Source organism: Musca domestica, unplaced genomic scaffold (genome assembly GCF_030504385.1).
Source record: "Musca domestica strain aabys unplaced genomic scaffold, Musca_domestica.polishedcontigs.V.1.1 13, whole genome shotgun sequence".
Lineage (NCBI taxonomy): Eukaryota > Metazoa > Arthropoda > Insecta > Diptera > Muscidae > Musca > Musca domestica.
In genome coordinates this window covers 6,391,113-6,418,061 of record NW_026712172.1, presented here as the reverse complement: position 1 = coordinate 6,418,061, position 26,949 = coordinate 6,391,113, and the positions used below count along the sequence as shown (strand labels likewise).

The window sequence follows — 26,949 nt, the reverse complement described above, 5'->3', positions numbered from 1 at the left end:
ATTTAAAATAAAAATGAAAATATAAGTTTATATGCACATTTGTTGCTTATAGCACATTAAAAATTAATAAAAATACTTTAATTTGATAAAAATGGTTCGACGACTGCCTTGTTATCGTGAACAAACAATTGTTTCTTTACTGTTGCCGGATGCAGGCTGCTTCTCTTTGCATTTACACAATTCCCGGCATATGAAAATGCTTGCTCTGAAGATGCTGATGTGGCTGGAATTCCAAAGCACATATTTGCTACAGCAGCAACATTTGGAAAGATCTATAAAAAGTAAATGGTCAAAACGTAACCTGCTTAAAATAAGTTTAAGATGTGAATCTTTAACGTACTTGTTTGTTCTGTCGCCACCAATCTAGAGGCTCAACCGCCTCGACTTTCATTTCCAAATATTTTCTTATTTCTAACTCTACGTTATTTTGTACATTAGAAGGCGATGGTCCCATAAATTCCAACATTCTTTGACGACTAGCTGATATTTTCTGCAAGTAAAATATACATTAGTTAAGTTTACCTTTACATTTATTAAAACATAATACCTGTTTTTTTGCATTTGGTTCAGTGCTCGTTGATGGCTCATTTAATAATGTGTCATCGATTTCCTTTAATTTTTCAATTTCTTCCATAATCAAGTTCTCCTTGGAAATTGGAGACAGAACATCATGCACAAGTTCCAAGGAGTTTGGCGATTGTTTGGGTATCTGTAGTATATATTTATCTAAAACAGGCCAGTTTTTTTGGCATGGGTCCATAAGCGCAGCTACAACATACATTCTATATACTTTGAATCGCTTCGTAAAGTTTTGCACAGCGAAATTGCATAAATTGATTGTTAGTTCAAAAGACGCTTTTTCTTCTTCTTTCTTCAATGAGGACATAATGGATTCCTGAAAATAAATACACGAAGATATCGTCGGATAATCTTGGCCTTGAAGGTGTTTTGTGGCGTCCTCAAAAATTTTTAAAAACGTGCCAAATTCCGTTATAATTTGCATTTCCATTGTCCCAATCACTAACAGTTCCTTTTTAGCTTTAACTAATGCTACATTTATAGTGGATATATTATTCGTATAGCTTTGAATCATTGCAAGCAGAGAGTTCCAACGTGTTGCAACGGAATTTTTCAAAGAGGTGTGGTGCTTGACGTTTAAAGTTGCTTCATATTGTTCAGTAAAATAGTCATCTCCATGTGGAAATTGTTCGCAACTATCCAAACTCTCCAAAATTATTTCAACCTCTGTAAATATTTTTACTAAATCGTTTTGTTCCTCCATATTTTGAATATTTGATATTTCTTCATAGCTATACATTAAGCTGCCATAAATTTTTTTTAATTTTGATATTATGTTATTAATATTTTCAAATGACTTGTTGTTTAGTATATCTTCCATCAAAAATCTGTGTAAAACATGAGCCATACAACCATATCTTGGTATATTTTTAATTTTTAAAGCTGAAACGATGTTGCTTCCACCATCAGTAACAGCACATATGTTTTTTTCCAACAGATTAAATTCACATAAAGCTTCTTCAATTTTTTCTACAACTGCTAGTCCAGTGTGAGGTCGTGGAAAGATCTCTGTCTTGAGCGTTACAATTTGCATTTGAAAATTTTGGCAGAAATGCACTTTTATGTTTATGTAAGACAAATGCTTATGTTTATCTGACCACATATCCAATACAAGTGTAACATTTTCGGGCGACTCTTTAAGGCTTGTTTTTACGTGGTCCAAATATATGTTATAAACATCGTTTAAAGCCGTTGTAGCTATTGTCCTATCTGTGGGGAATATAGCCTTTGGGTTTAAGAAAGATACCAATTTCTTAAATCCTGGCCTTTCAACAATTTTAAACGGTTGCAAATCCCAACAGCACATTTCGGCGACCCGGCGAGCATTTTGTTGTTTGTTGTTACAACTTGTTGAGGATTTCAATGCATTTTGTGTCATTGTTGAACTTTTCAGGTTATTTAAAGATTTCACGTCCAAGTTATGTACAGCTCGTAGATGGTTCATATAATTTGTGGTTGATGTTGATTTTCCAAAACTAAAATCATAAACAATTACACACATGCGAATGGAAAAAATTAGAAATTCTTACCTTTTTAAATTGGTCTTTTCATCCAAACACAATTTGCAAAATTTATATTTTTGAAGTATATGCCTCTTTTTAAAATAGAGATCACCAAAATATTTCCAACACAATGATATACCACCTTCATTTACAACAACCTTTGCCAAATTTTTAAATTCATTTTTCTTTTTAAAAAGATCTTCATATTGAGATACATCTGCATATGGAGAAATATTGATTTCAGTATCAACAGATTCGTCAGAATCTGATTCTGATTTAGTCAAAACTGCTTGACCCTTTCGGTTAGCGGAAAAATAATTTTTAATATTCCTTTGGCACATTTTGCATTCTTTTCTTTGAACAAGCAAAAACACAACGAATCTTTGGCAAACAATATGGTTGCCACTCCATCAAAATTCGTAAGTTACAAAAGGTTGCCAAAGGTTTTGTGATAAAAAAAAACAAATCTACAAAGACATAATACCCTTACCACTATGTGCTGTAGGGTATAATTAATATAAATAGCCTACACGTTTTTGCCTCTCGAAGACGAGTGCACAATGTAAATTATCGTCCAATAATGAGCATTATAATATGTTAATTTATCGATAAGATTAAAAGACATATTTATACAAATTTGCTGTATAAATTTATATTTTTCAACGGCTTAGCCGACTCAGTCGGCTAAAAATTTGAGCCGATGAGAGCCGCATACATCAGCGGCGGCTCAGATCACTTAAAAAAAGTCGGCGGCGGCTGCACGCCGACTGCGAGCCGATCGGCTTCGTGCTCTGCAACCGGCTTTATTTTCTAGGCGTTTTCCACTCTTTTTGCACCAAGAAATTTATGGCATCCTTCTAATTATTATCAACGTCAAAATGCCACTTGCATTTCCCTCGATCTCCACCATATTGGGCATAGCCTTTCTAGGCTATATTGGTCATTCCATGTGGATGATGGCCCAACTCTTTACCACACTCAAATGCACAGACCTCCCCTGTTATAATTCCTTTCTTGCGAATCGACCACGTATGCAGTTGGCACTATGGACGTCCACCGCCCACAACCCAATATCAACCGAAGTCACCAAAGTGGATAGCATTAAGAACTTTGACTACTTGAAATCCTACGAAAAGGACTATGAGATTAAGGTGCCGGCGAAAACCAGACGAAACGGTACTTTGTACATGCAAGTTGTGTTGGCATTGCAAGGGGAACCATTAGAGTGGAAAACACTGAGGAGAGATGGACCAACTGTTATACACAGTTTGAGTATAACCGAATATATGGTGCCAAAGGCAGCCGCTTATAACCTTTTGTCTGATGTAAGTATTGAAATGTTGATATAGGTATATCAAAAGATTTAAACAACAAACTTTTTACAGAAGGAAAAGGACGCTGCCACTGCATCCAGAAAATCGCAGAAAGCTGCTAAACCATATGCCCACATCATGTCAGAAGTCCATGTATCGTTGTTAACTGATTTAATATCTTTGTCAGCCGCTGATGTACCACCAGAAATGGCTCCACTAATACATGTCAACAGACACCAGCAAATTTTACCCATCCTAAAAACAGACTTCTTCAATACTCGCATGAAGGATTTGGTTGAAGTGGACCGCAATATGACCACTTTTAAGATTAAATTCCATTTCCGTCCAATGGGCATTGGCCGATTGCGTCTAATGCTAATGATTGAGCATGCCATGAAAATGATGTATCAAATGGGTTTCACCAAAAACGATGTGGAGGAAATTAAATCTATGCTCTCAGACGCGAATTTGTATTTGCTTTTAGTCACCATATTTGTGGCCAGTATACATGTAAGGGAATTCTGCAATTTTTTGTAGTGTAATCATGAGTAATCTTATGTAACTGTTTCAGATGCTTTTCGATTTCCTGTCCTTTAAAAATGATGTAGCCTTCTGGCGCAAAAAGAAATCGTATGAAGGTCTTTCAACCCGTACAACACTTTGGCGTGCATTCTCCCAAATTGTTATCTTTCTGTACCTGATGGATGAAAAGACATCACTTTTAGTAGTTATACCAGCCGGTATAGGAGTACTAATTGAATTGTGGAAATGTAAGAAAATATTAAAATTGGAAATTAGCCTCAGTGGAATTCGGAAAAAAGAGGAAATCGCTAATAGTGCAGAATCAAGAAAGGCTAAGGCAGTTGGTTCTGCAGAAATGAAAACAGAAGAATTTGACAAACAAGGAATGCGTTATTTAAGTTACCTCTTGTATCCACTGTGCGTTGGAGGTGCTATCTATTCACTGATATATTATCCACATCGCAGTTGGTACTCTTGGACGCTGAATTCGTTGGTAAAAGGTGTATATGCATTTGGTTTCCTGTTCATGTTACCCCAACTGTTTGTAAACTACAAACTTAAATCTGTGGCTGCTTTGCCCTGGCGCGCATTTATGTACAAAGCCTTTAATACGTTTATAGATGATTTCTTCGCCTTTATTATAAGCATGCCCACAGCTCACCGTGTTGCCTGTCTACGCGATGACGTTGTTTTCCTCATATATCTCTATCAAAGATGGCTATATCCAGTTGACAAAAATCGTCTCGATACAGGATTAAGCATTGAAGATATGGCTGACAATGAGACTATAACAGAAAGCATTGCGGATGATGTTTCTAACGATGGTAAAGCCATTGAAAGTAAAAAACAAAAATAGATGTACTCACATGTGTAATTTTTAATAAAAAAAAATTAAACATTCCTTTTTACATGTAGACAAATAAAAAACTAATATTTTTAAAAATAGTTATGATTACAACACACTCATTGCATTTTCAAGTGCAAAATAAAGGAATATTATCCGTCTTTTGAAGGACGTTTACACACCAATTATTATCCGGTTTAAGCCTGATAATTGATTTTTCCATTCCGGGAATCTACTTTTCTCAGATTTTTGACCCGAAAGTCCGGGTTCAAGAGTTTTATATAGACAATATAAGTACCGTTTGAAAGGTTATGCGAATACAAAATGCCAAATTATTCCTACTTTTACAAAATGCTAAAATTTGTGCTAATACCTTTTTGGGTCCAAAGATATCAGTCGCGTAATTATAGCTTGCTTATTAAAGTTGGCTGCCATCATCAATACGGTTGCAATTAAGTGCACCAATAAAGCAAGCATATGAAAAACAAAAAAGTTCCATTAAAAGAAAGACGATGTTATCAAAGAGAAAAACCAAGTTAAACAAATAAATAGCAGTTAAGTTTGACCGGGCCGAACATTTTATATCCTCCACAATTTGGAAAGTAACTCAAAAATATTTATGTAATGCCGTAATTCCAGTATTCGAAGGGACTGTTTTTAGGAACAGCCATTCCAATTTTCAGATAATTTTGTAAACGAGTTGGCTTCAGACACCAAAATACCGAATATCAGGAGGATAAAGGCTATAAAAAAAATTTGAATTATATAGAAATTGTTCACTATTAGCAGAAGTATTCATTAAGGAATTCATAAACTGAATATTAAGTTAGAAAATGTCGACTTATATAGACAGAATATAGAATCCAATATGAACTCTATATATTGAATTTCTGGCTATTAAGTTAATGTTTTATTTTTAGATGTCCCGAACGGTATTTGAAGGGTCATAAAAGAGATGGAAGGTATACCTTCAGCCAGTCAATAAGAAAAGATCGCTTCCTAGAACGGTTTCCCTTGTCGACCTAGCAAAAATTGGCGCTTTCTAGTTTATGGTGCGGCAATTTGACTATAAGTTTGAAAATGGTAACCTATAATATTACAATATTATAAAAGTGATCGGCAAGGGTAGAATCTGCTCGGTTTTGAATGAATTTTGATCCAATACAAAATCGAGGAAAATATGCTGGCTTCCATTCGAGCGACATCGAAACATTGAGTTTGCTCAATTTTTTTTCTACTCTCAAATAGACTACCACACAATTTTTCACATTTTCAGTTGTCGGTCTTGGGCCGTGGCGATTTTCTCCGGCTACGCGAACAAACGCTTTTTTCTAAATTTTATACTTTTTTTCTGCTATGGGTATGTCCAATATTGGATAAGTGAACTAAAGATTTTTTGTATCGAAAACATCATTTTAATGAACTGATTCGAATCGATTCTGGACCCAAGGAAATATAATAGCTCATATTGTAGCATAGTGGAAAGGTAAAAATATCAGCATCAATTTTAATGAACCCCATAATTGTACTTTTTGGGAGTTTTATAAAAAAATGCGGATCGAAAAAATCGATAATTTAGCTAAAACTTCCGAACCGCTCATGTGACCACTTTCTGGATAAGTATTTTCAAAAACTTTTAAATTTACCTATATAGTCTACGTCGGCTAAGGGGGTCCGGGTCTAACCAGGCTGTTTAACCAACCAGCTTTACTTCCTTAGTGTACAAAGAATTTTAGTTGCCCGTGTATGTGTGTACAGAGACTCCATGAATGTAAAAAGTTGATCGTATACTTAATAACATGGTTTAAAATGCTAACGCCAAATTAGCATTAGCACGGAAAATTTTCAGCCATCAGTAAATATCAACACATTACAAAAATATTTAGCCGAGAGACCTAATGCTACTTGAAATCGTCAGCAAAGGCAAAATAGCAGTGATGGGCTGAAGCTAAAATGAAATTAGCCTAAGCATCAAAATAGCTCAACACCAAAAAAGCAACATGACTGCTGCTGCTTAGCTCTGTTTTTAGTCATATCAAATGCGATAAAAATCGCATTTTTATCCATTTGTTATTTTCATATGTAGACAATGTGCAAATGCTATTGAATCCTATAAATTTATTTTAGTTTTATGATATATTTTTCTATATATTTAGAAAAAATATTGGTAAGTTACAATTCAAAAATTAACTTAGATTAGCTGACGATCTCGAAAACATATGTACGTGTTTTATTAATTTGTACGTTGACAACACATTATCGTAAAAATATGTTTTCAGCTGCTCCTTCGACTAATACGAAAATAGCACCGAAATCCGAGCTATTTCTTATTTTGTGTGCTGAATTTTTGGCTTAATTTTCGGTAAGGGCTAAACAAAAATAGCTCGCTTATCAAAAACGAGCTATGAAGCTGTGCGCTGAGCTAAATAGCTGATCATGTACTATTTTAGCCGTGGATGTCCATATTTAATAGTAGTTTCACTGAAAGGCTAAGGCCAATTTCAATAAGTTCTAGCTTTAAACCCTGCTTAAAAATTAACTTGGAATAAATCATCATTTGAGGGCTGCACAACCAAAAATACAGATATTGTTTCCATATTATGAAAACTATAATTTCGATAGGTTAGGGTTAGGTTAAAGGACGCGCGGTTACCATATGGCGACCGCTCCACTCGGAGACCTATAGGACCATTGTGTTCATCCTAGAAGAATGTTAAGAAAAGAGGAAGAAGTTGTTTGTAGAAGAGATAAGAGGTAGAGTTATAGAGTGTGTGTGTGAGGAGTTTGCCGTGTCGTCTTTAGCCACTTGAATCTTCTGGCTAATTGAAGAAGACAGATCATGTGGCACTAGTTCTCCCACTAATCTGTGTCTCACATAATGAGTGCTGGCCAGTGGCAGAGCAAGAGTTAGACTGTCTTGATTTCTTCTTCATCTTGACAGATCCTACAGTAGTCAATGTCGTCGCTGTCCCATTTCGAGGTAATAGCCCTCACCTTAAAATGGCCTGTGATGATACCCACCACAAGTTTTAGATCAGGTTTCGACAATGACAGCAGCGACCTTGTTCTCTTCTCTGAGAGTGTGGGCCAGATTCTTTTGGAGATGGTGCATCCCATTTCGTCCAGTCATTTTTGTTGGATTCTCTCAGAGTAATTTTTATAAATGACCTGCAGGAAATGGTGTGGTGGTTTAACCGAGTTGTCTACTTCAATTGTAGTTGATTAGCATCCTAGCGTGGCCAATTCGTCTGCAGTCTCGTTACCTGGGATGTTATAATGACCAGGAACCCAACAGAGCTTGATGGACAACCCAGTGTTTTCCAAGGCAGTTCAAAAATAACATAAATTTCGATAACAGAAGTTTATAACCTCGTTTGCTATCTGTAATGTCATTTTGGCAATAGAATAAAAGAAAATAACGTTCCTTACATAATATTTATTATTTTGTTTTGGAGCTAAATGTTATATGGTAATTGTTTTGTTTAGAGAAATCTAAATGTGTTGTTGACAAATATAAAATACAAGAGAAGTTAATTTAAATGAGAATACCACAAGCATGATACAATGGAATTACAACCTCAGACGACAAAAGTATCTGAGAATTTAACCTTTTAATAAATATGCCATTCAGCCGTTTCGTATACCTAAGGCTTGTTCCAATTCGGCTCTCTTCTGATTGACTTTTGTAAAGAAATAACGTGAAACCGCCTCATGTGTCCATGGTTGATAGTAGAACTCGGCACGTCTTTCCTCTTCGGGATTTCCGGTAACATCTGTCATAGCCTACAAATACGAAGAATATAATTAGCAACTTATCGCTATAATATAGTAAAAAACATTTTACACACCTTTAGATCACGTGTTTGGCTGACAATCCATCGTTGAATAAAAGTTTGTGGATCCTTTGCAAAGCTTAGGAAAAATTCACGATTTGTCTTCATTTGGTTGATGGTGTCAACCGTTTCATGAATTTTGGCATCTAGACCTTGTATTTCCTGCTGACTGGCAGTGTTCATGAGGAAGTTGTTCATTTGGTTTTTAAGTGTGTCATCAACCTCCACATCAATGTCGTAACAGGCAGTCTGTTTATTCTCGGCCCCACTTTCGATGAAGTGATTGATAACAATTGGCTCGGGGGGATGCAGAAGGGGATTGAGACGTTGCGGAATTTCAGCAAATTTCATTCGTTGGCAACCGAAAATTTGCTCAAGATATTTGTCACAATTTATGTACTCTCTTTCATGGGCGTCTTGCAATTTGTGCGTTTTTATATACTGCCACAGTGCGGAGATTATTACCGGACGAGTTTGAGTATGAACGCCCAAAACACGTGCAAGTCTTGGATCAAGTTTAAACTGCAGCGGTTGATAGTCCAATAAAAGCAATATTGTGCAACGGACATTTCTATCGCCTGGTCTCTTTACCTGGAAACCATCTGTTTCTTGAGTAGTGTGAGTGCGATGCCACTCCACCAAGTGATTGTCTGGTCCATACAACTCTTTGTCCAATTCAATGACCAATGACTTGAAAAATGATGAAAACTTTCGTTTGATTTTGGTGTTTGGGTCACCTTTACCGTCCTCTAGCAGACGCCCTTCCACCCGCAATTCCCACGATGCGACAGATCCTTCGTCACCATCGTTAGTTGGTTCTTTGCTGGGGTAAAATGTGTTTGAGATAAATATGCGCAGTTTGCGCTTCTGTTTCATCGGTCTTTTAAGAGCTTCTTGAATGTCCAGACGTTTCCTCATTATTGTGGCATCCAGCTTACGTTCAAAAGTTAAGAGATCCATATAGGCTTGTGACTCCGGAACTAAGTCTCGCACCTTTTGTGGCAGTATTTTGTCGGCTAACTTCTTCTTCTTTTTTGCAGCAGAATTAAACTCGCTTTTGTTTTGGGCATTATTCATATTACGTGCTTCGCTTGAACGCTTGTTGCCGCCGCCACTTCCACTGCCCCGTAAACCACTTTGAAATCCAGGTTGCGGTGCTCGCTGGTGCAGTGGCGCTCCGACGGGCGAACTTGTGTTGCCAGCTACTGGTTGGCTGTTACTAGGATGCAAAGGAAATCCTCTTTGCTGTATAGAAAATCAAATTGGGAAAATTATTGTAAGCTTTGCATGTCGGCTTGGCAAGGCGATACTTACCGGAGGAAATCCTCCTGTACCCGCAGCATACGGACGCATACCGGCGGCCTGAGGTGGTGGTGGTTGATATCGTGGTTGACCAGGCACTGGTGATTGTCCTGGTTGACCAGGAGCAAACCTTTGAGACATAGTTTAGCAAAAAATCCCCAAAGTTTTTAAGAAAAAGAAAATTTTACACACATCAACCGACGCAAAAGAAAGTTAACAAATGTCGCCATTTTGTGTTAGGGATATGTAAGTCGTGCAACGATAAATCGATTTATCGACTTTTTGTATGTTGTTTACACGAACGTAAAATAATTGGTACCTTCCAAAACTGCAAGAATATAAAAGAGAAAAATTGCAAAAATTTTAGGTTCTGGAACAGACCAAATGATATCTGACATTTACACAAGAAATTGATATGTTCCAGAACTGCAAGAATGGGAATTTTTTTACAACAATAAACGGACGTGAAGAATGATAGCTGATATTTACACAAGACAAATTAACCCATTTTTTTAATTTTGCAATTTTTACTTCAAATGCTAGGAACACAATTGGAGCGAACGACGAATTTTTTCGCGGCGTATGTTCGTCGTCAAAAATAAAACACATATGTGTATATGGAAGTGCACACAATCACGGCACCGGCGAAAATTTCGTCGGTCGCCGCGAACTCAATTAGCTTTATTTCTATTTCATACGCCGGCGACCGGCGAACAAAACAGTACAAGGTGGCCATACTTGTACGAATTTTATGTGTTTTAGTAAATAAAGTTACTTTTTACTTTAAAATTTGTTATGGTCACTCTACTATCTGTTACTCGTATAAAAAAAACATAATTAATTTGTTTATTTTTTTGTGTACTTGCGCCTGAGTGAAGATGGATATCAGTGAATTTATAATAGAGAAGATGGACATAAGTGAAATTATAATAGAGAACGTAAAGAATTATGTGTTCTTGTATAATACATTGTAGTCAACAAATGAGCAAAAAGTAAACAACTTCATCAGCTGTTTTATAATTTCGTCGGTATTGTGTTCCATACGACGAATTTTCGCGGCTCATTTTGTCGCCGCGTAGGGCGAAATTCGTCGTTCGCTCCAATTGTGTTCCTAGCAAAACGCGTTGTTTTCGACAAAATAGCGGAACGTTTTTACTATTGCATTTTTTTAGTTTTTAGTTTTTTTCAGTAGGCAGGTTAAGATCGTAAATGGGCCATGTAGGTCCGTCTTCATATAGCTCCCATATAACGGTACCTCCCGATATTCGGTATTTTAAAGTTTTTAGCGACATTATTTACCGGAATTGTTTCAAATTTGGTATTTGAAGTTCGTCTTTATTTGTTTTAAGTTTAAGCAAGAATCTATGGTAGAATTAAGAAGGTAAAGTCATGCCATCATATGCTTTAAATTCCTTCCAAATTTTTCACCTGAGGACATATCATTGTCAACGTGTCTGTCTAGTTATTAATCAATTTGCTCTGTTCCAGAACTGCAGAATGTAAAACTTTTTACTACAATAACCGATTTTTCCTTTATGATAAAAAATGCAAAGCTAGGAGATTCTTGCAAGTACTAGAACAAAGTACTAGTGGGCTAATCTTCAACAGTATAAATTCGCTCTCATTCTTATTGCTAGGTAAAATATAATGCGGAACATTTATATAAATTGGACACTATTTTACAACAATAATTAAAACTACTATTATTTTCAGGTGTCACTAAATACTTTCCACAAACTACATTTTTCATTTAATGTTCCAGAAATTCGTTGGACGCTTCTTTATAGTAGGTTAAGCTTTGTATTGCTCTATTACATAGTTTTATAATAATTTTAAACGTAAATTACCATTGCATCAATAAAAATACCGTGCTGCACGAAGCGGGCCTAAATGTCATACTTTGGAGGAACTTAAAAAAAATCAAGAAACCTAGGGAAGAAAAATGCGGAAAATACATCGAGAAGGGTTTCCGTAATACAAAGGCGAATCTATAATGACATTTGTAAAATTAATATTATATATATATACTGATCTACACCCTTAATAATAAGCCAATAAGACAATTTTATGGTGGGTGGTACAAAAACACAAACAATCTTGGCTGCTTTTTATCTTTAAGCATTCTTGTTATGTTTTCCAGGTTTTGACACACAATTTCATTCAATGGTCTGCCCAATTTTGGCCTAGACCAAGCATATTTAAAATCCCAACAAAGTAAAGTAAAGCTGTAAGTTGTGTAACTTTAAATACCCTCCACCATTTGGAACGAATTTGGCAATTCTCAAATCATTAAACAATGAAATCCGTTAAAAATTTTGTTAAAATCTTAAAAATACCGAAAGTAGCTATTATATTACGGTCTATACGACGATATGAACCTGCGTACGTAACATTTGTCATAAGCCATTAAAATATTCAAATGCGAGACCTAAAAAAATCGGTTATAATGTCGATAAAATCAAAATACCGAATATCGGGAGGTACCATTACATAGGGGCTATACGAAGACGTGGACCTGCACAGACAGTTTTCTGTCGTAGGCTGTAGTATCCATTACGAACTTCAAATACCAAATTTGAAACAATTTTTGGTGGAAAAATATCCATAAAATCATTAAAATACCGAATATTGGGAGGTTCCGTTATATAGGGGCTATACCAAAAAGTAGGTACACGTTTTGGTATAGCCCCCATTTGCAATACCAAAAGTCCTGCAGACATAGCATACATTTCAGCAAAATTTTATCAGTCTACTTCAATTGGTTCAGAAGCTAGAGTGATTTCCACAGACGGACGGACATCGCTAAATCGACATAGAATTTTAGGCTGATCGAGAATATATATACTTTGTGGGGTCTAAAATGTGTATTTCGAGGTGTTACAAACGGAATGACAATCTTAATATGCCCTCCATACTATGGTGGAGGGTATAAAAAGAAGACAGTAGATGACTTAAGCCAGCCAGAAAAGCGTTTTATGCTAGGAACACAATTGGAGCGAACGACGAATTTCGCCCTACGCGGCGACAAAATGAGCCGCGTAAATTCGTCGTATGGAACACAATACCGACGAAATTATAAAACAGCTGATGAAGTTGTTTACTTTTTGCTCATTTGTTGACTACAATGAATCAGAGAATTGTAAAGTTTATTAAAATTGTTAAAATAATTAACATAATGTATATCATAGTAAAAGCTTATCTGCTTCTTCACTTAGGCGCAAGTTCACAAATAAATAAACAAATGAATTATGTTTTTGTTATACGAGTAACAGATAGTAGAGTGACCATGGCAAATTTTAAAGTAAAAAGTAACTTTATTTACCACAACACATAAAATTCGCACAAGTATGGCCACCTTGTACTGATTTGTTCGCCGGCGTTTGAAATAGAAATAAAGCGACCCATAGACCACACAAATTTTTGTGCAAATCGCTTATGTGTGTTAGTGAAATAAGGTTGTATGTGTCGCACGTACGAGTTTGTGCAAATCGATCTGAAAAATCAAAACCAAGGTAGATCAAACAGGTAACCGCATCGGCGAATTGCTACAACAAAGCAACTTTTGAGGTCCCCTCAAATGTCAAAATTGGCATCTAAGGCGAAAAACATAGATTCGCCATGACATTTAAAGTTTGCGGCAAATTTGTTTCAACCAATCAGAAACGAGGTGTTTGTTTACATTTTATTTTGTGTGCCTCTCGTCGTAAACGAACGTCGCAATAAAAGTTTTTATTGTAAAACAAATAAGAGTAAAATAAGTATTAATTGTAGTATTGCGATATTTTTTAAACCAAGAAATTTATAATGACTATATTTTACTGGTTTAAACCGAAAGTTTTCCGGAACTGCAAATGGCAAGAGTCGAATTCTTGCACTACTCCCCGTGATGTGCTTTGAGAATCTTAGATGTTGAGGCTAACTTAATTCTTAAATCTGCACTCCATTCTAATCTCCTTCCTTTATTTTCTTTTATTTTTTACTTGTTTCACTCTAAACTTGCTCTTAAATTATTTGAAATATAATAAAAATGTACTTTTAGGGAAGACAACATAAACAAATTTGTTGTTGCATTCATTTAGGGCGAATTCATCATTACAACAATTTGTTTTGACATTTAATGGTGCCGTCAGCTGGGATGATGCGATTACCTAGTACATCTACCTTGATTTTTCGGCTTGTTTGCGCAAATGTTTATGTGGTGTGTGGGCGTTTGCACTAAATCTGTTCAGTTCGTGATAAACAGTCAAGCATTACACAACAAAAAAAGAAAAAGAATAGAAGTTAATTTTTGACTTGCCGCCGTAGTTTTGTTTGCTTGATTTTTGTTTTTATTTTTTAAAAATGGAAAGAGAAGAAGAACAGAATTTCATTTTGGAATTTATTGAAGTTTACCGGTCTTTGCCTGCTCTGTGGGACATAAGGTCGAAGGAATATGCAAACCAAATGCCAAAGCGACGGCAATAGCTGCGTTCTCAAACATATTTCCGAATGACTTCACTCGCTGAGTACTTACTTCGAATGAAATTTGTTCAAACGTTTGCAACGTGTGTGTGCTAAATACGTGTGAATTTGCGCAAATAATTTGTATGGTCTATTTGCCGCTTAAAGCTAATTGAGTTCGTGGCGTCCGACGATATTTTCGCCGGCGTGAATGTGTGCATTTCTATGTACACATATGTTTTTTTATTTTTGACGACGAACATTCGCCGAGAAAAATTCGTCGTTCGCTCCAATTGTGTTCCTAGCATTATGTACACCCACCCATGGTAGAAGAATATAGGTAGACGCGTCGACACAGCTGCTGGGACTATGAACTGTCAAACCAATTTTGGAATTGAAAATGTTGAATGATAAATTATTTAAATTTGTAAAAATTGTTGAAAAACGCGAATTATAATAGCCTTCGAATGACGTAGTATAAGCGTTGGTGCATCTACCTGTATTCTTCTGCCATGCACCCACCTTAATCGTGTTTTCATGAAGTTTCACACTTCTCAAATATGGCGTCAATACATTATTATATAACATGAAATATAAATATTTGGCTTGTTCCAGAACTGCAAGAATGTAAAAGTTTTTACTACGATAACCAATTTTCCCTTTATGATATCGAAAAATATTTCAAAACTATTTGATTCTTTCAGGTTCTGGAACAAACCAGTTCCGTAAAGTTCTGTACATAATTAACATAAAACGATTTTTATACTGGCTTTTTCGAAAAAGAAGAAATGAGTGTAGGGCCTCTACGAAGTATCCAGACGATGTCAAAGACACCGGTCAAAAAGGTTTCTTATTAAATTAAAAGGAAAACTTTCTTACTTTATCGAAAGAATATACTAAGAACATTCTTTAATGACATATGTTAGTTCGTAGTATATGATAATAAAAAAAGATGAATACAATATCCTTGCTAATGTATTCTTTACAAAGTAAACATATTCAGCCTTTTTGATCAACTCTTTTCCATTTCTTGAATTTGACTTTGCAGCTTCTTTTTCTCCAGCAAAAGTTTTGAATTATTTTCAATTTCTTTCTCCAGTTGCAATGTAAGGTGCTTAACCTTAAGATCGGCAACCGTGTCAGCATTACATTTGCAAGCGGTAACTGTCTCACTAACTGGAGCAGGAGCCACAGTTTTTACTGAGTTTCCAACTTTTCGATCAAGAAATTCTTTGAGCACAGATATTTCTTTGGCTTTTAGCGCAAGCTCTTTAATGTGGTACTCATTTTGATTGGCAAGTCGAGAATTCTCTTGTTGTAAATCTCTTATTTTATTTTCGTGCTCTGATAGTTTTTGTTGCATTTGTTGTGCCAGTTCGCTTTCATCGGCTCTTCTCTTATCTGTCGAATGCAAAGATGCATTAAGAGTTAGAATTTCATTTTCTTTCTTTTTTATCTCTTGGGATTTTAGATCAAGTTCTGTAATATAACGGAGAATTTCCTCTTGTAGTGTCTTCACTCGATCCTCTGAGGCAGAATACAAAGAATGCATTTGGAGGAAATATTCATCTGTGATGGCTACTTGATCAATTTCCCTTTGCAGTTTTTTTCTCAGTTCCTGTTCCACAGAATACTGTTCCTGCATTTGTAAAAAGTTGATTTCATTCTCCTTCAATTGTTCTTCCAGCTCGAATATTTTATCAAAGCTTGACTCCAGCTTTACCTGTAGTTCCTCCCCAAAGTCTATAGATGGAGCCGAGGGTGAAACCTCTGGCTCATCGTTTAAAATTAAAAATATTTTATGGGAAGAAGGATTCTCTTCACGGCACTGGGGACAATTTGGGGCTCTGTAAAAAGAAAAAAATTAATGTGCAAGTTACTCGGAGAATGTGTTATTTGGATAAATTTCAATATTTACCGACTCTGCCACTCCTGCATGCACGACAAATGGTATAAATGTCCGCAGCTGGTGCTATGAATTTCGTCTGATTCGCAAAAATTATCGGTGCATATGGGACAAATTAACTTAAGGCCAGACATCTTTGTTTTGTGCTTATCAAACCGTTGTTCTTTTCTTTCTACGCTTTGCGAATGAATGAAACACCGGCTGGCTCATGATTAAGGCAGAATATTCATATATATCTACATAAAATATGGGTAAGTTACCGAATAACACTCAACCGCAAAGAGAAAGAAAATATTTTTATTTAGTAGACACCAATAAATTTGCGCACTACATTTATACAGTTAGCTTAGAAAGTGTTTTCGACGAGAAGCACGTTAGGTATAATCCCGTCGTTATTAGGTTTGTCTGGTAATTTGTATGCAGGAATTGTCCAGCAATTTTGAGAGAGTATGGTAGCACTATTCTCATTTGCAAAAAAATGAAGCACTCAAGAACAAAGCAATTTGGCTTACAATTTGCAAAAAATAAAACATTTGCTTGCCCAAAAAAAAATTGCCGGAAGGAGAAGAGTTGCAATTGATTGCAAGAAGAAATTTGTGCGGCAAGACTTTGTAAACACTCAGTAAAAGAACTGTCCGTTAATCCATGTCTGTTTGGCTCTATTGAAATTGTCTTTGTCGGATTTTTCCAATATCGAGTTCTTATATGGTTACTTTTTTCATCGCACGTATTTATTATCTTCAAAAGCTGTACACATGAATTTAAATTACATCAGAGCAGAGAAATTGAAAATTTATAAATTAAAAAAAAACAAGCAAGCAAAGGCTATAGCCGTGCGGGGCCGACCACGTGATACCCTACAATACTACAATATGTTGGAAGCCCCCTTATGTCCAAATCCTTTTTGGAAGATTTTGCTTTTGAAATTACAGAGCACTGCCCAGATATTACCCTTAGAATTTTGACCAGAGATATTTGCCCAATATTTACGCACTGAAGTTCGCCTCTTGTTTATTGCGGACATCTTTGAAAACAATAGGCTTAGTCCTTCTGAGCCTAACCCTACCCTACCCTCCGTGAGGATCGGACGATTATTGCAATCTGTATAAAATAACCCCAACCTGTGTTGTAAGGTGAAAAAATATTACAAAATGTACATTTCCATATTTTAAGTCTAATTGAAAAAATCGCATGCGATAAAAATTATGGAAAAATAAAAAATGTCGCAAAATCTATATCAATATCATTGTTGACATCTTTTTATGCGATTTTTTTTTAGATTTTATACTTTTATGCCAAGAGGGCCTTCTGAATTGACAACATTTGTCAAAATCGGTCCAGCCATTCTTGAGATATAAGCATTCTAGCTAACATCTCCTTTCTTTGTATATATACATTGTATATATTTCGCTATATATACCCGATATATTTACTATCAGCATCTACCTAACGGTCAGAATTGACCATTCGTCTACTTTTGATTTCCACGGAATTAAAAATATTCGTTTGTTTGTTAATTTCGCGTTTTATGAGCTTCATGGATATTCAAAATATTGAGCCTGCTGGAGTTGAACGATGTATCTCATCTTCACAGCAGATATTGTTTTAGTAAAAATAGTGGTATGTGTGAATCGTTTTGTTTATTCAAAATTTTCTCCCTTTGTGGGGTAGGTACTAGAAGGAATGGTCCGATCTTTACCACCTCTATAACATATCCTGTATTGACAGAAATATTGGGATGTGTCAATCCTAATGGAATCGGATGGTAATTTCGCGTTTTATGACCTACATGGATGTTCAATCCACCATGTTCCATCTTCACATTACACCCTGAATTTATAAAAATATTGCGATGGGTGTAATTTGAAGACAATCGTATTTTACAAGAGTTAAAATTATTCAATGTTTTGGTCCTTTGAGGGGAAGGTACTTGATGGAGTGGACCGATATTGTCAATTTTTGGATCTAACCTATCTCTGATGCAAATATTGGGATTTACAAAGTTGGAGCAATATCGGATCATCCTTTCACTTTCTGTGCAGTATTTTTTTTAATCGACTTTTTGTGGGGGGTTATCAGAAGGAGTGAAACGATATTGCCCATCTCCGAACTCGATCCAAGTTTGATGATAATATTACGGTGTTCCAAGTTTGGACCAAATCGGAGAACTTACACCGCAACAGAAAGAAAATAGACTCAAAAGAGCTGAAGTGTCGCTTCGCTTGGCCGAAAGCGGTTAACTGCCGAATTTGGTTTTCTCCGATGAGAAAACATTCGTTGTCCAGCAGTTTGTAAACAAACAAAATGTTCGCGTTTACTTGCCAAAGAGATCAGCTGAAAATGTTCACCTTCGGTTGGCCACCAGAACTCAAGCGTCGGCCATGGTGTGAGTCGCCATAACAGCCCATGGTCGCTCTCCGCTCGTATTAATCGACCGAGGCATCAGAATAAATGCCGAATATTATCGCGGAAATATTCTGGAGGGTGTATCAAAGCCTTGGGCAGGCAAACATTTTGACTCGGCACCATCGCACTCAGCACACGCCACCTAAGAATGTTTACAAAATAAGGTTTCTCGCTTCATTTCCAGAGCACAATGGTCACCAAAACCTCCGAATTCCAATTCGTTGAACTATTGTGTCTGGAGTATTTTGGAAAGCAAGGTTGGCACTAAAAAATACCAAAGTGTCGATCACCTCAAGCAAGCGTTTCGCCGGGAATATGCCAAAATATCGGAGAGCAACATTCGGGCAGCGTGTAACGGTTTCATTGGCCGTTTGAAGGCCATAATTCGTGCTAAAGGTGATCAATTCGAACAAACTTTAACTTATTCGAAAATTTGATGCTATTTCCGACATTTTATGCTTTCATACAATAAAATTAAAAAAAAGTAAAAATTATGGCGTTTAACTTTGTTGCAGTTTTTTATCTCACTCTGTAATGGTACCTTTCGACATTCGGTATTTCAATGGTTTTAACTACATTTTTCTCCAGCTAATGGTTTAGGGTATTTAAAGTTTGCCCCAGCCGAACACTTAATGTTTTTACTTGTTGTATGTGCTTCCTTTTTTTGTATAAAAGTTTCACAAGGTTCTCCTGTACGCGAACAGTTAAAAAAAAATGTCAAACTCGCACAATATAGAACTATAACGCAGGTTCTGGAACACAACTGAGGCTGCCATAAGAAAACATTTGATTTGATTTTATGGCCTACCTATGATTTATTTCACATAAATGTAGGGTATCAATAGATCCATCCTTTCCCTTTGTAATTTTATAAAAATGTTAGTTTTGAAGTGGAGAAAAAATGGAATATTTCACCAAAGTGTAAGGCATTCGGAGATAGCCACCGTCTCTTATCAATTTCCCTTGGTTTTTGTTGGGATATTTCCCTCCATGTAGTTCAAATTTCCAAAACTTCCACTACTCACAAAGTGCAGCTGGACCCAATGTCACGTTTCTAGGTTCAACCGTTTCATTGTTGAGTCATTAAATCAGCCTTCACATTTTTTTTGCGCAATATAGCAACGAATTCATTGATACTTTACGATTTCATTGGAAAACACAATGAAGAATGAAGTCTCAATTGATTAGCCGATTTGATATCGTCTTCGATATCGTATTTGATGTTTTATTTTTTATTTCATGAACGTATTTATTTAAATCATTAGAGTGCACTGTAAGTTTCAGAATGCCCTCTTGGCGTAAAAGAATAAAATCTAAAAAATCGTATAAAAAGATGCGAATAATGATGTTAATGTAGATTTTTTAGTATTTTGTGACATTTTTTTATTTTCTTCATAAATTTATCGCATGAGATATTTTCATTTTGACTTACAATATTGAATTTTACAGTTTGTAATATTTTTTCACCTAACAACGCAGGTTGGGGTTATTATATACAGATTGGAATTATCGTCTGATCCTCACGAAAATTATCACAATGGTAGGGTTAGGCTCAGAAGGGCTAGGCCTATTGTTTTCAAAGATGTCCGCAATATATTTAGGGACCAAATGAAATGGACCAACAACTAAAAATGTTCCTGATTTTGCAGCTGTTATAAAGGTCACAAATAGAAACCAAAGGACACGAAAGTTCGCATGAAGCTAGAGTTTAGGACAGCGGGTAGAATGGACCACTACTTTTGTGTGAAAAAATACTAATATTACGTACAGGCGATATCCGAAATACACAAAAGGCGAACTTCAGTTTTTCGTTGCTGATTTGGTTGACGAATACAGCCCAATATCGTAGACAAGCAAATCATATAAATGAGTCTAAATTTGGAGATATAGAGGGGCCTCTTGCTTTTGGAGATGATTGCAAAATATTTAGGGGTTCAAATGAACCAAAAAAAGAAAAAACTTTCTGATCACACAATTGAAGAGATTTAAGTACATCGAAGAAGTCTAGCATTTTGGAAGACCATTGGATTATATTTAGCTGTAAAATGGACCACAAGAACTAACGGCACGTCGAAGTGCGTAAATATTGGGCAAATGTTCCTGTTCAAAATGCTAAGGGTAATATCTGGGCAGTGCTCCGTGACAAAAGCGAAATCTTACAAAATGGATTTGGACATAAGGGGGCTTCGGATACATTGTAGTGTTGTAGGGTATCACATGGTCGGCCCCGCACGTCTATAGCCTTTGCTTACTTGTTTTAATATAATTCATTTAAAATGAAATGAGAATCAAATTTTATTTAAACGTGGCATATCTTAATATTCATATTATTCTCAGAACAGGTCAAAAATAAATTTCTAATTTGTTCACTTTTATACCCTACACCACATAGTTGTAAGGGTATGCACTAATATTTTATGTTTTTAAGTGCATTTGTTTGTAACATGAAGCGAGATAGACCCATAGTTACTTTTGAGGATCTTCATAAAATCACTTTCTGACTCGATTTATGCATGTCAGTCCAATGGCCAATATCTGTTCAAATGAACTGAAGCAGGTGCATCAAATTTAGAGAAAATCGGTTCAGATATAGCTATAGCTCCCATATATATGTTTCTTTCGATTTGGGGTTTAAAGTCCCTCACACTCGTAACATGCACTCCACAAGAATGATATTTAGTACCATACAACTTATGGAGCTCAAAAATGCCTCTGTCAAATTTAATCGGATCATATTAGGATATAGCTCCCATATATATAATTATCCGATATCAGGTTTATTGTACACAAAATGGCTAATATTAGGCCAAATGGATTGAATTTTACCCATTCCGACTCAATTCATCCTAGAAACAAGTACTTCAAATTTGGTGAAAATCGGTTCAGATATAGCTGTAGCTCCCACATATATGTTTCATCCGTTTTGGTGTTAAAGTCCCTCACATGCGTAATATGCTCTCCACAACAATGATATTTGATACCGGGCATCAGATTTTGTCCGAAAATAACCTTATCAAGATCGGTTCTGATTTGGATATAGGCGCCATATATCTTTATCTGATATCAGATTTTATCTGATTTCAGATTTTTTGTGGGTGAAAATTGGTCCAGATACAGCTATAGCTCCCATACATATGTTTTATCTGATTTGTTGTTACAGTCCCTCATATCCACAAGAATGATATTTGGTACCAGATATATTATAGAGCTCAGAAATACCTTTGCCAAATTTTATCGTGAACGGCCCAGATTTGGATATAGCTCCCATATATATCCCTTATCCGATTTTAGGTTTATTGTGCAAATAATGGCTAATATCAGCCCAAATGGAGTGAATTTCGGGACGTACGTTTTCATTTAGTGGAACTCTGCTCCGACATATTTGTTTAATATAATCCTTCTCGAAGTGATATCATGCACTCTATAGCAATGTTATTTGGTATAAAAGATAAAAATGTCTCCTTCAAATTTGTTTATAATCGATTCAGAATTGGATATGACTTCTACATATTAGTTCCCTCTGAAACCAACTTAAAATTGCTCTAAAGCCAAAGGTTGGTAGGTGGTATGATCTACGTCAAACAAATTCCCAATATAAATTCTTAAATTCCAATATAAATATGCATAGTGATGTAGGTTATCATATAGCCGGTTCCACCCGATTTTTTAACCTTTCCTTACTGGTTAAAAACTTGACAATTGACCGATGTAAATCAGGCGTTATACTAATTATTTACACATCTCCGTTTTGATCAAGGAACAGAGACATCTGCAAATAATAATTTAGATTAAAAAATGTGTATAACGGTTCATGTCTAATTGTGCCAGACAAACAAAGACATAAACCACAAACAAAATTACAAAAAAACTAAAAACGGATGGGATAGTTCATTGTTGTTATTTTTCGCTAGATGGCGTCGTTAGTGCGAATAAATGTTATGACATTAACAGAGTTAATTATCGAAAATGGTGATTTTTTAAGTGCTATGGAAAAGTTCTAATTTATTTGAATTGATGGTGCGGTCTATATAATTTTATTGTGGCTCAAATGGCCGATCTGCAACATTTGGGCCCGTATCTCTCAAATAAATGCTTATATGTTGTTTTACAATGTGACAATAAAAACGTCTTTATGGGCATGAACTTCACCATAGCCTCACAAAAAATAGCCTAAATACTTTATATATCAAGATCCAATTGGCCGGTCCCGAAGGTGAAATAAGTAGTTTGTTCCCGAACCGAAAGAATGTAAAATGATCACTTTATTCTGGTTCTGGAAAAGATCAAAAATGTTCGCCAAACTCACCTCTCAATAAGTTCATTCTTGTTGAAACCATATGTCATGCAAGTAAAGATTTAAAACAGGGATTCCACTTTTTCTAGGTGCATGGCATTCAAAATCGGCAATTATACGTGCCCATTGAGTCAAAAATGAGCTTCATCGATGAACACAAGAAGCGTGCGATGAACTTTCTTAACAGAGAAATAATTCGTGTATAAGGTGTTTAAACTAGACTTGTCTAGAAGACAATATCACTCTTTACAAGGACCTATCTGCAATTATATCATTCCAGTTGCTTTATTTCGTAATTTCCCGCCTTGTTGTGGAATTACAAAGATATATGGATAAAAGTTTTTAGCGACTACATTATTTTCCTGTTAACAAACTAGGTTTACCTTGTCTGTAATTTATGGACTCGAAACACGGTGAACAGATGTTCCTGAAAATTTCCAAATATATTACACCATCACCTGAAAGCGATATAGGCTATAAACCTTTTTATACCCTCCACCATACTATGGAGGGTATATTAACTTTGTCATTCCATTTGTAACTCCTCGGAATACTCATGTCATACTCATGTGAGATGCGTATTTGAAGTTCGTAATGGATGCTACAGCCTATGACAGAAAATTGTCTATGCTTGTCCAGGTCTTCGCGCTGCTCCGATATAACGGTACCTCCCTATATACGATATGTTGATGATTTTAGGTACATTATTCACCGTTTATTTCATGTTTTGAATTTTAATATGGCAATGACTTATGACAAACAATGCCTATGCAGGTCCACGTCGTATAGACACCAATATAACGGCTATATTCGGTATTTTTAAAATTTTAACAGAAAAAAATTTAATTTCCAAATTCGTTTCAAATGGTGGAGGGTATTCAAAGTTCGGCACTTTCGAACTTACTGCTTTTTAACTTTTTGAAATTCCACTTGGAACTAGAGATAGTGTACCAGAATCGGGGGTACCTTCAAAAAAGTTTGAATTTATGTCCACATATCAAATTTGAATAATTTTTTCAAATTATATTGAAGTCGATTTCATGTATACATGCACCAAACACGGTATGTGTGATTCCAATGAAATTTGAAATAAGTGACGGAATTTGGTACAAAAATAAAGTAATAAAATTATATGTGTGTCAAATTTTTCAAGAAGTTTGGAATGTGATTTGTCCTAACAATAAATTTGGTCAATTTATATCAAAACCGGTTAGATTCTGATATTATTTTATTAAGGAGCAAACTACACAATAATTTTATTGGTTGATGTATATTGGTGCGTCGAATTACAGTTTCCTGTACGGTTGGTATTTGCCATGACACTTAATAAATCAAAAAGTCAAACTCTTCGTTTATGCGGACTAAATATAGTATGTTCCTTCCTCGTGACGATTCCTGCTGATAATCGGTATTCCGATGCTTTAAGACTCATTATAACCTCCACCTTGAATTTTAACTGTGGCATTCCGTTTGTAACATCCCTAAATATTCATCGTAGACCGGAGAAAACCAAATTCGGCAGTTCACCACTTTCGGCCAAGCGAAACAACTCTTTCGCTCTTTCGAAAATTTTTACATTCTGGCTGTTATGGAACAAAGCAAATGTTATATTATGATATGTTCACATAGCATTTTTCATGCTACTAGCGCCATCTGGCGAAATATAACAACAATCAAATTGTTTGATATCGTGTTTGTTTTTTGTTTTAGGCCTTTGTAATGAGTTTAAAAACTAAAGCATACTTTTAGGCATAACTAAGATAGATTCTGTTATTTGTATCAAACAAGTTTGATGTTGCATTTCATGCTAACATTTTTATCCACGATGTGTGATGATGAATATATTTATTTGTGTATGTTTCAGTTTACTCTAAGGAAATGACAAAATTTAATTCACGAACGTTCATAAAAAGATGGTTTAATGTTAATGATAAAAGAATGTTATTTGAATGAGATTAACCTTTGCTATTGTGATAGGATCGGACATTGTTGCAGAGTAAAACGTGTAACCCTTACACTACATGTAGGTTATTTGACAAGTTTTATAGAGTAACAGTTTTAATTTAAAGCATCCTTTTTTCTAATTGTGTGTAAGGAAAGAACACTTTCAGAAGAGGGTTCTGAATCAAGCATCAAATTTCCTTCCTCAATCATTTCAATAGTAGTTTTCAAGGGGACAAATATATCAGATTAAAGAACAATTTTCATTAAGCTTCCTTTGGGTGGTGTTTTATCTTCTAAAATATATGAAGCTTAAAAATTATGACGACAACTACCCACTTTTCGGGTATTTAAGGATAATTCAAGAAAAAATAAATTAGAATTCAGATTCGAATCAAAGTTAAAACAAATGCATTTGACCGAAAAATTGCATTAGAAAAGTTACGCTTAAAATTTATGACGTTTGCAACAATTGGTAACATTTCATTTTGTGGAGAGAAAAGAGCTTATTTTATGCATGTCCGCAAATATTGATTGTTAAGCAATTGCTATTATGAGAAAAAAGTATGGATGGAATGAGTTCGGATGGGAAAACAGAGTTTGCTGGTCACATTTCAGGCCCAGCAGATCAGACCTTTTTAGAGATACCAATAGTAAATAAAATGGAAAAACGAAGTACATTCCTTGGACGGTTTAACAAATTTCTAATAAAGGATAATATAATATGATATTTATAAAAGTTATGTACATTTCGCTGAGGGTTTAACATAGATAGCCTGTCAGAAATTTTCCGAAGTTTCATACATACGTCGAAAAAGTCATAAACCTAGACAAATAATGAGAGTTTTTTGACAGAAGCATGGTGGTTGAATATTTGTCAAGCATTTTATAACTGTTAATGTCCGCATGTCTATCATCTGAGAAATCGCTCCTAAACGTTTACCAACCAATTTGGGATGTTTTATATGGGGTGTTACAATATTTTAGAAGTTTATGACATTTTATACTTTTTCTACGTTTTATACAGTTATATGACGTTTAAAACTTTTCGACAGTCGAAAACCTAAACCAGTAAATAAAGTCCTAAAGTCGGGCGGTGCCGACTTTATGATACCCTACACAACTTTGCTAATTTTGTAGAGCTCCATATAACAATTAAGAGATTTTATGGGAGAATTCAATCGTACACGCTATGATTATAATTGTAATTTAAAGTTCAAAGGACTAAATATGCCGAAACATTTGTATCTTTTAAATTCGGACTTGTATTGCCCATTTGGTGCACAATTAATTTGAAATCGTATAAAAATATATATGGGAGCTATATCCAAACCTGAACCGATCTCGATAAAATTTGGCAAAGATATTTCTGAGCTGTATTTGATATATTTCCCTGAAAATTGATGTTACGGAGTGCACATTACGGCTGTGGGTAACAAATACAACAAATCGGATGAACAATATATATGGGAGCTATAGCTATATCTGAACCGATCTTCACCAAATTTGACATACTAGCTTCTAGACTCAATTCGGTCGCATGTGCCAAATTCCATCCCATTTGGGCAAATATTAGACGTTTGGTGTAGAATAAGAGGGAAATCGGACGAAGTTATATATGGGAGCTATATCCAAATCTGATCCGATCTCGATAAAATTTGGCAAAGGTATTTCTGAGCTTCATTTGATATATTTCCACAAATATTGTTGTTACCGAGTGCATATTACGGCTGCGGAGGACAAAAATAAGAAATCGGATGGACTATATATATGGGAGCTATAGCTATATCTGAACCGATTTGATCAAATTTGGCATACTTATTTTTAGGCCTAATTTGGTTGTATGTGCAAAATTCCATACTATTCGGGCTGATATTACACGTTTGGTGCACAATAAAAGGAAAATCGGACGAAGATATATATGGGACCTATATCTATGTTTTTTTACCGATTATCTCCAATTTCAATAGGGTTCGTTCTTGGACCAAACAAATGATGTTTGCAAAATTTCATCTCAATCGGATGATAAATGCGACCAGCATTTTGTTCACAAGAATAAATGGACAG

General features: G+C 35.4%; 4 protein-coding genes across 5 annotated transcripts; 1 reads left to right on the top strand and 3 right to left on the bottom strand.

Annotated features, from left to right (window-relative positions):
- Positions 1-39: 39 nt before the first annotated feature.
- On the bottom strand, positions 40-2,713 carry LOC131800825 (zinc finger BED domain-containing protein 4-like). The gene is made up of 4 exons (XM_059118567.1): positions 2,109-2,713; positions 548-2,054; positions 341-490; positions 40-272 (listed from the first exon to the last, which is right to left on the bottom strand). Exons 1-4 carry the CDS (start codon positions 2,420-2,422, stop codon positions 78-80), a joined length of 2,166 nt encoding a protein of 721 aa, XP_058974550.1. The 5' UTR covers positions 2,423-2,713; the 3' UTR covers positions 40-77.
- A 159-nt stretch (positions 2,714-2,872) lies between these two features.
- Positions 2,873-4,898, top strand: LOC101887230 (lipid scramblase CLPTM1L). Of its 2 annotated transcripts, none has more exons than XM_005184049.4 (3): positions 2,873-3,406; positions 3,470-3,904; positions 3,966-4,898. In XM_005184049.4, the coding sequence occupies exons 1-3, from the start codon at positions 2,960-2,962 to the stop codon at positions 4,770-4,772; spliced, it is 1,689 nt and encodes a 562-aa protein (XP_005184106.1). In that variant the 5' UTR covers positions 2,873-2,959; the 3' UTR covers positions 4,773-4,898. The 2 variants fall into 2 exon arrangements, with proteins under 2 accessions (XP_005184106.1, XP_005184105.1); XM_005184048.4 differs by having other exon boundaries at positions 2,874-3,406; positions 3,467-3,904; positions 3,966-4,884.
- Positions 4,899-8,181: 3,283 nt separating this feature from the next.
- On the bottom strand, positions 8,182-10,129 carry LOC101887507 (brahma-associated protein of 60 kDa). Its single transcript, XM_005184050.4, has 3 exons — positions 9,908-10,129; positions 8,609-9,838; positions 8,182-8,543 (listed from the first exon to the last, which is right to left on the bottom strand). Exons 1-3 carry the CDS (start codon positions 10,034-10,036, stop codon positions 8,388-8,390), a joined length of 1,515 nt encoding a protein of 504 aa, XP_005184107.1. The 5' UTR covers positions 10,037-10,129; the 3' UTR covers positions 8,182-8,387.
- Positions 10,130-15,242: 5,113 nt separating this feature from the next.
- LOC101888012 (E3 ubiquitin-protein ligase trul-1) lies at positions 15,243-16,475 on the bottom strand. The gene is made up of 2 exons (XM_005184053.4): positions 16,254-16,475; positions 15,243-16,182 (listed from the first exon to the last, which is right to left on the bottom strand). The coding sequence occupies exons 1-2, from the start codon at positions 16,373-16,375 to the stop codon at positions 15,348-15,350; spliced, it is 957 nt and encodes a 318-aa protein (XP_005184110.1). The 5' UTR covers positions 16,376-16,475; the 3' UTR covers positions 15,243-15,347.
- Positions 16,476-26,949: the final 10,474 nt, after the last annotated feature.

Bases quoted from the DNA above. Each gene is read 5' to 3' on its own strand.
- LOC101888012 (XM_005184053.4), bottom strand. From the start codon at position 16,375: ATGTCTGGCCTTAAGTTAATTTGTCCCATATGCACCGATAATTTTTGC. The intron at 16,183-16,253 runs GTAAATATTGAA...TTCTTTTTACAG, and splicing joins ATGCAGGAGTGGCAGAGTCG to AGCCCCAAATTGTCCCCAGT.
- LOC131800825 (XM_059118567.1), bottom strand. From the start codon at position 2,422: ATGTGCCAAAGGAATATTAAAAATTATTTTTCCGCTAACCGAAAGGGT. The intron at 2,055-2,108 runs GTAAGAATTTCT...TTATGATTTTAG, and splicing joins GAAAAGACCAATTTAAAAAG to TTTTGGAAAATCAACATCAA. The intron at 491-547 runs GTATTATGTTTT...TTTTACTTGCAG, and splicing joins AACCAAATGCAAAAAAACAG to AAAATATCAGCTAGTCGTCA.
- LOC101887230 (XM_005184048.4), top strand. From the start codon at position 2,960: ATGCCACTTGCATTTCCCTCGATCTCCACCATATTGGGCATAGCCTTT. The intron at 3,407-3,466 runs GTAAGTATTGAA...AACTTTTTACAG, and splicing joins CTTATAACCTTTTGTCTGAT to AAGGAAAAGGACGCTGCCAC. The intron at 3,905-3,965 runs GTAAGGGAATTC...TAACTGTTTCAG, and splicing joins TATTTGTGGCCAGTATACAT to ATGCTTTTCGATTTCCTGTC.
- LOC101887507 (XM_005184050.4), bottom strand. From the start codon at position 10,036: ATGTCTCAAAGGTTTGCTCCTGGTCAACCAGGACAATCACCAGTGCCT. The intron at 9,839-9,907 runs GTAAGTATCGCC...TTTTCTATACAG, and splicing joins GTACAGGAGGATTTCCTCCG to CAAAGAGGATTTCCTTTGCA. The intron at 8,544-8,608 runs GTGTGTAAAATG...TCGTATTTGTAG, and splicing joins GCCAAACACGTGATCTAAAG to GCTATGACAGATGTTACCGG.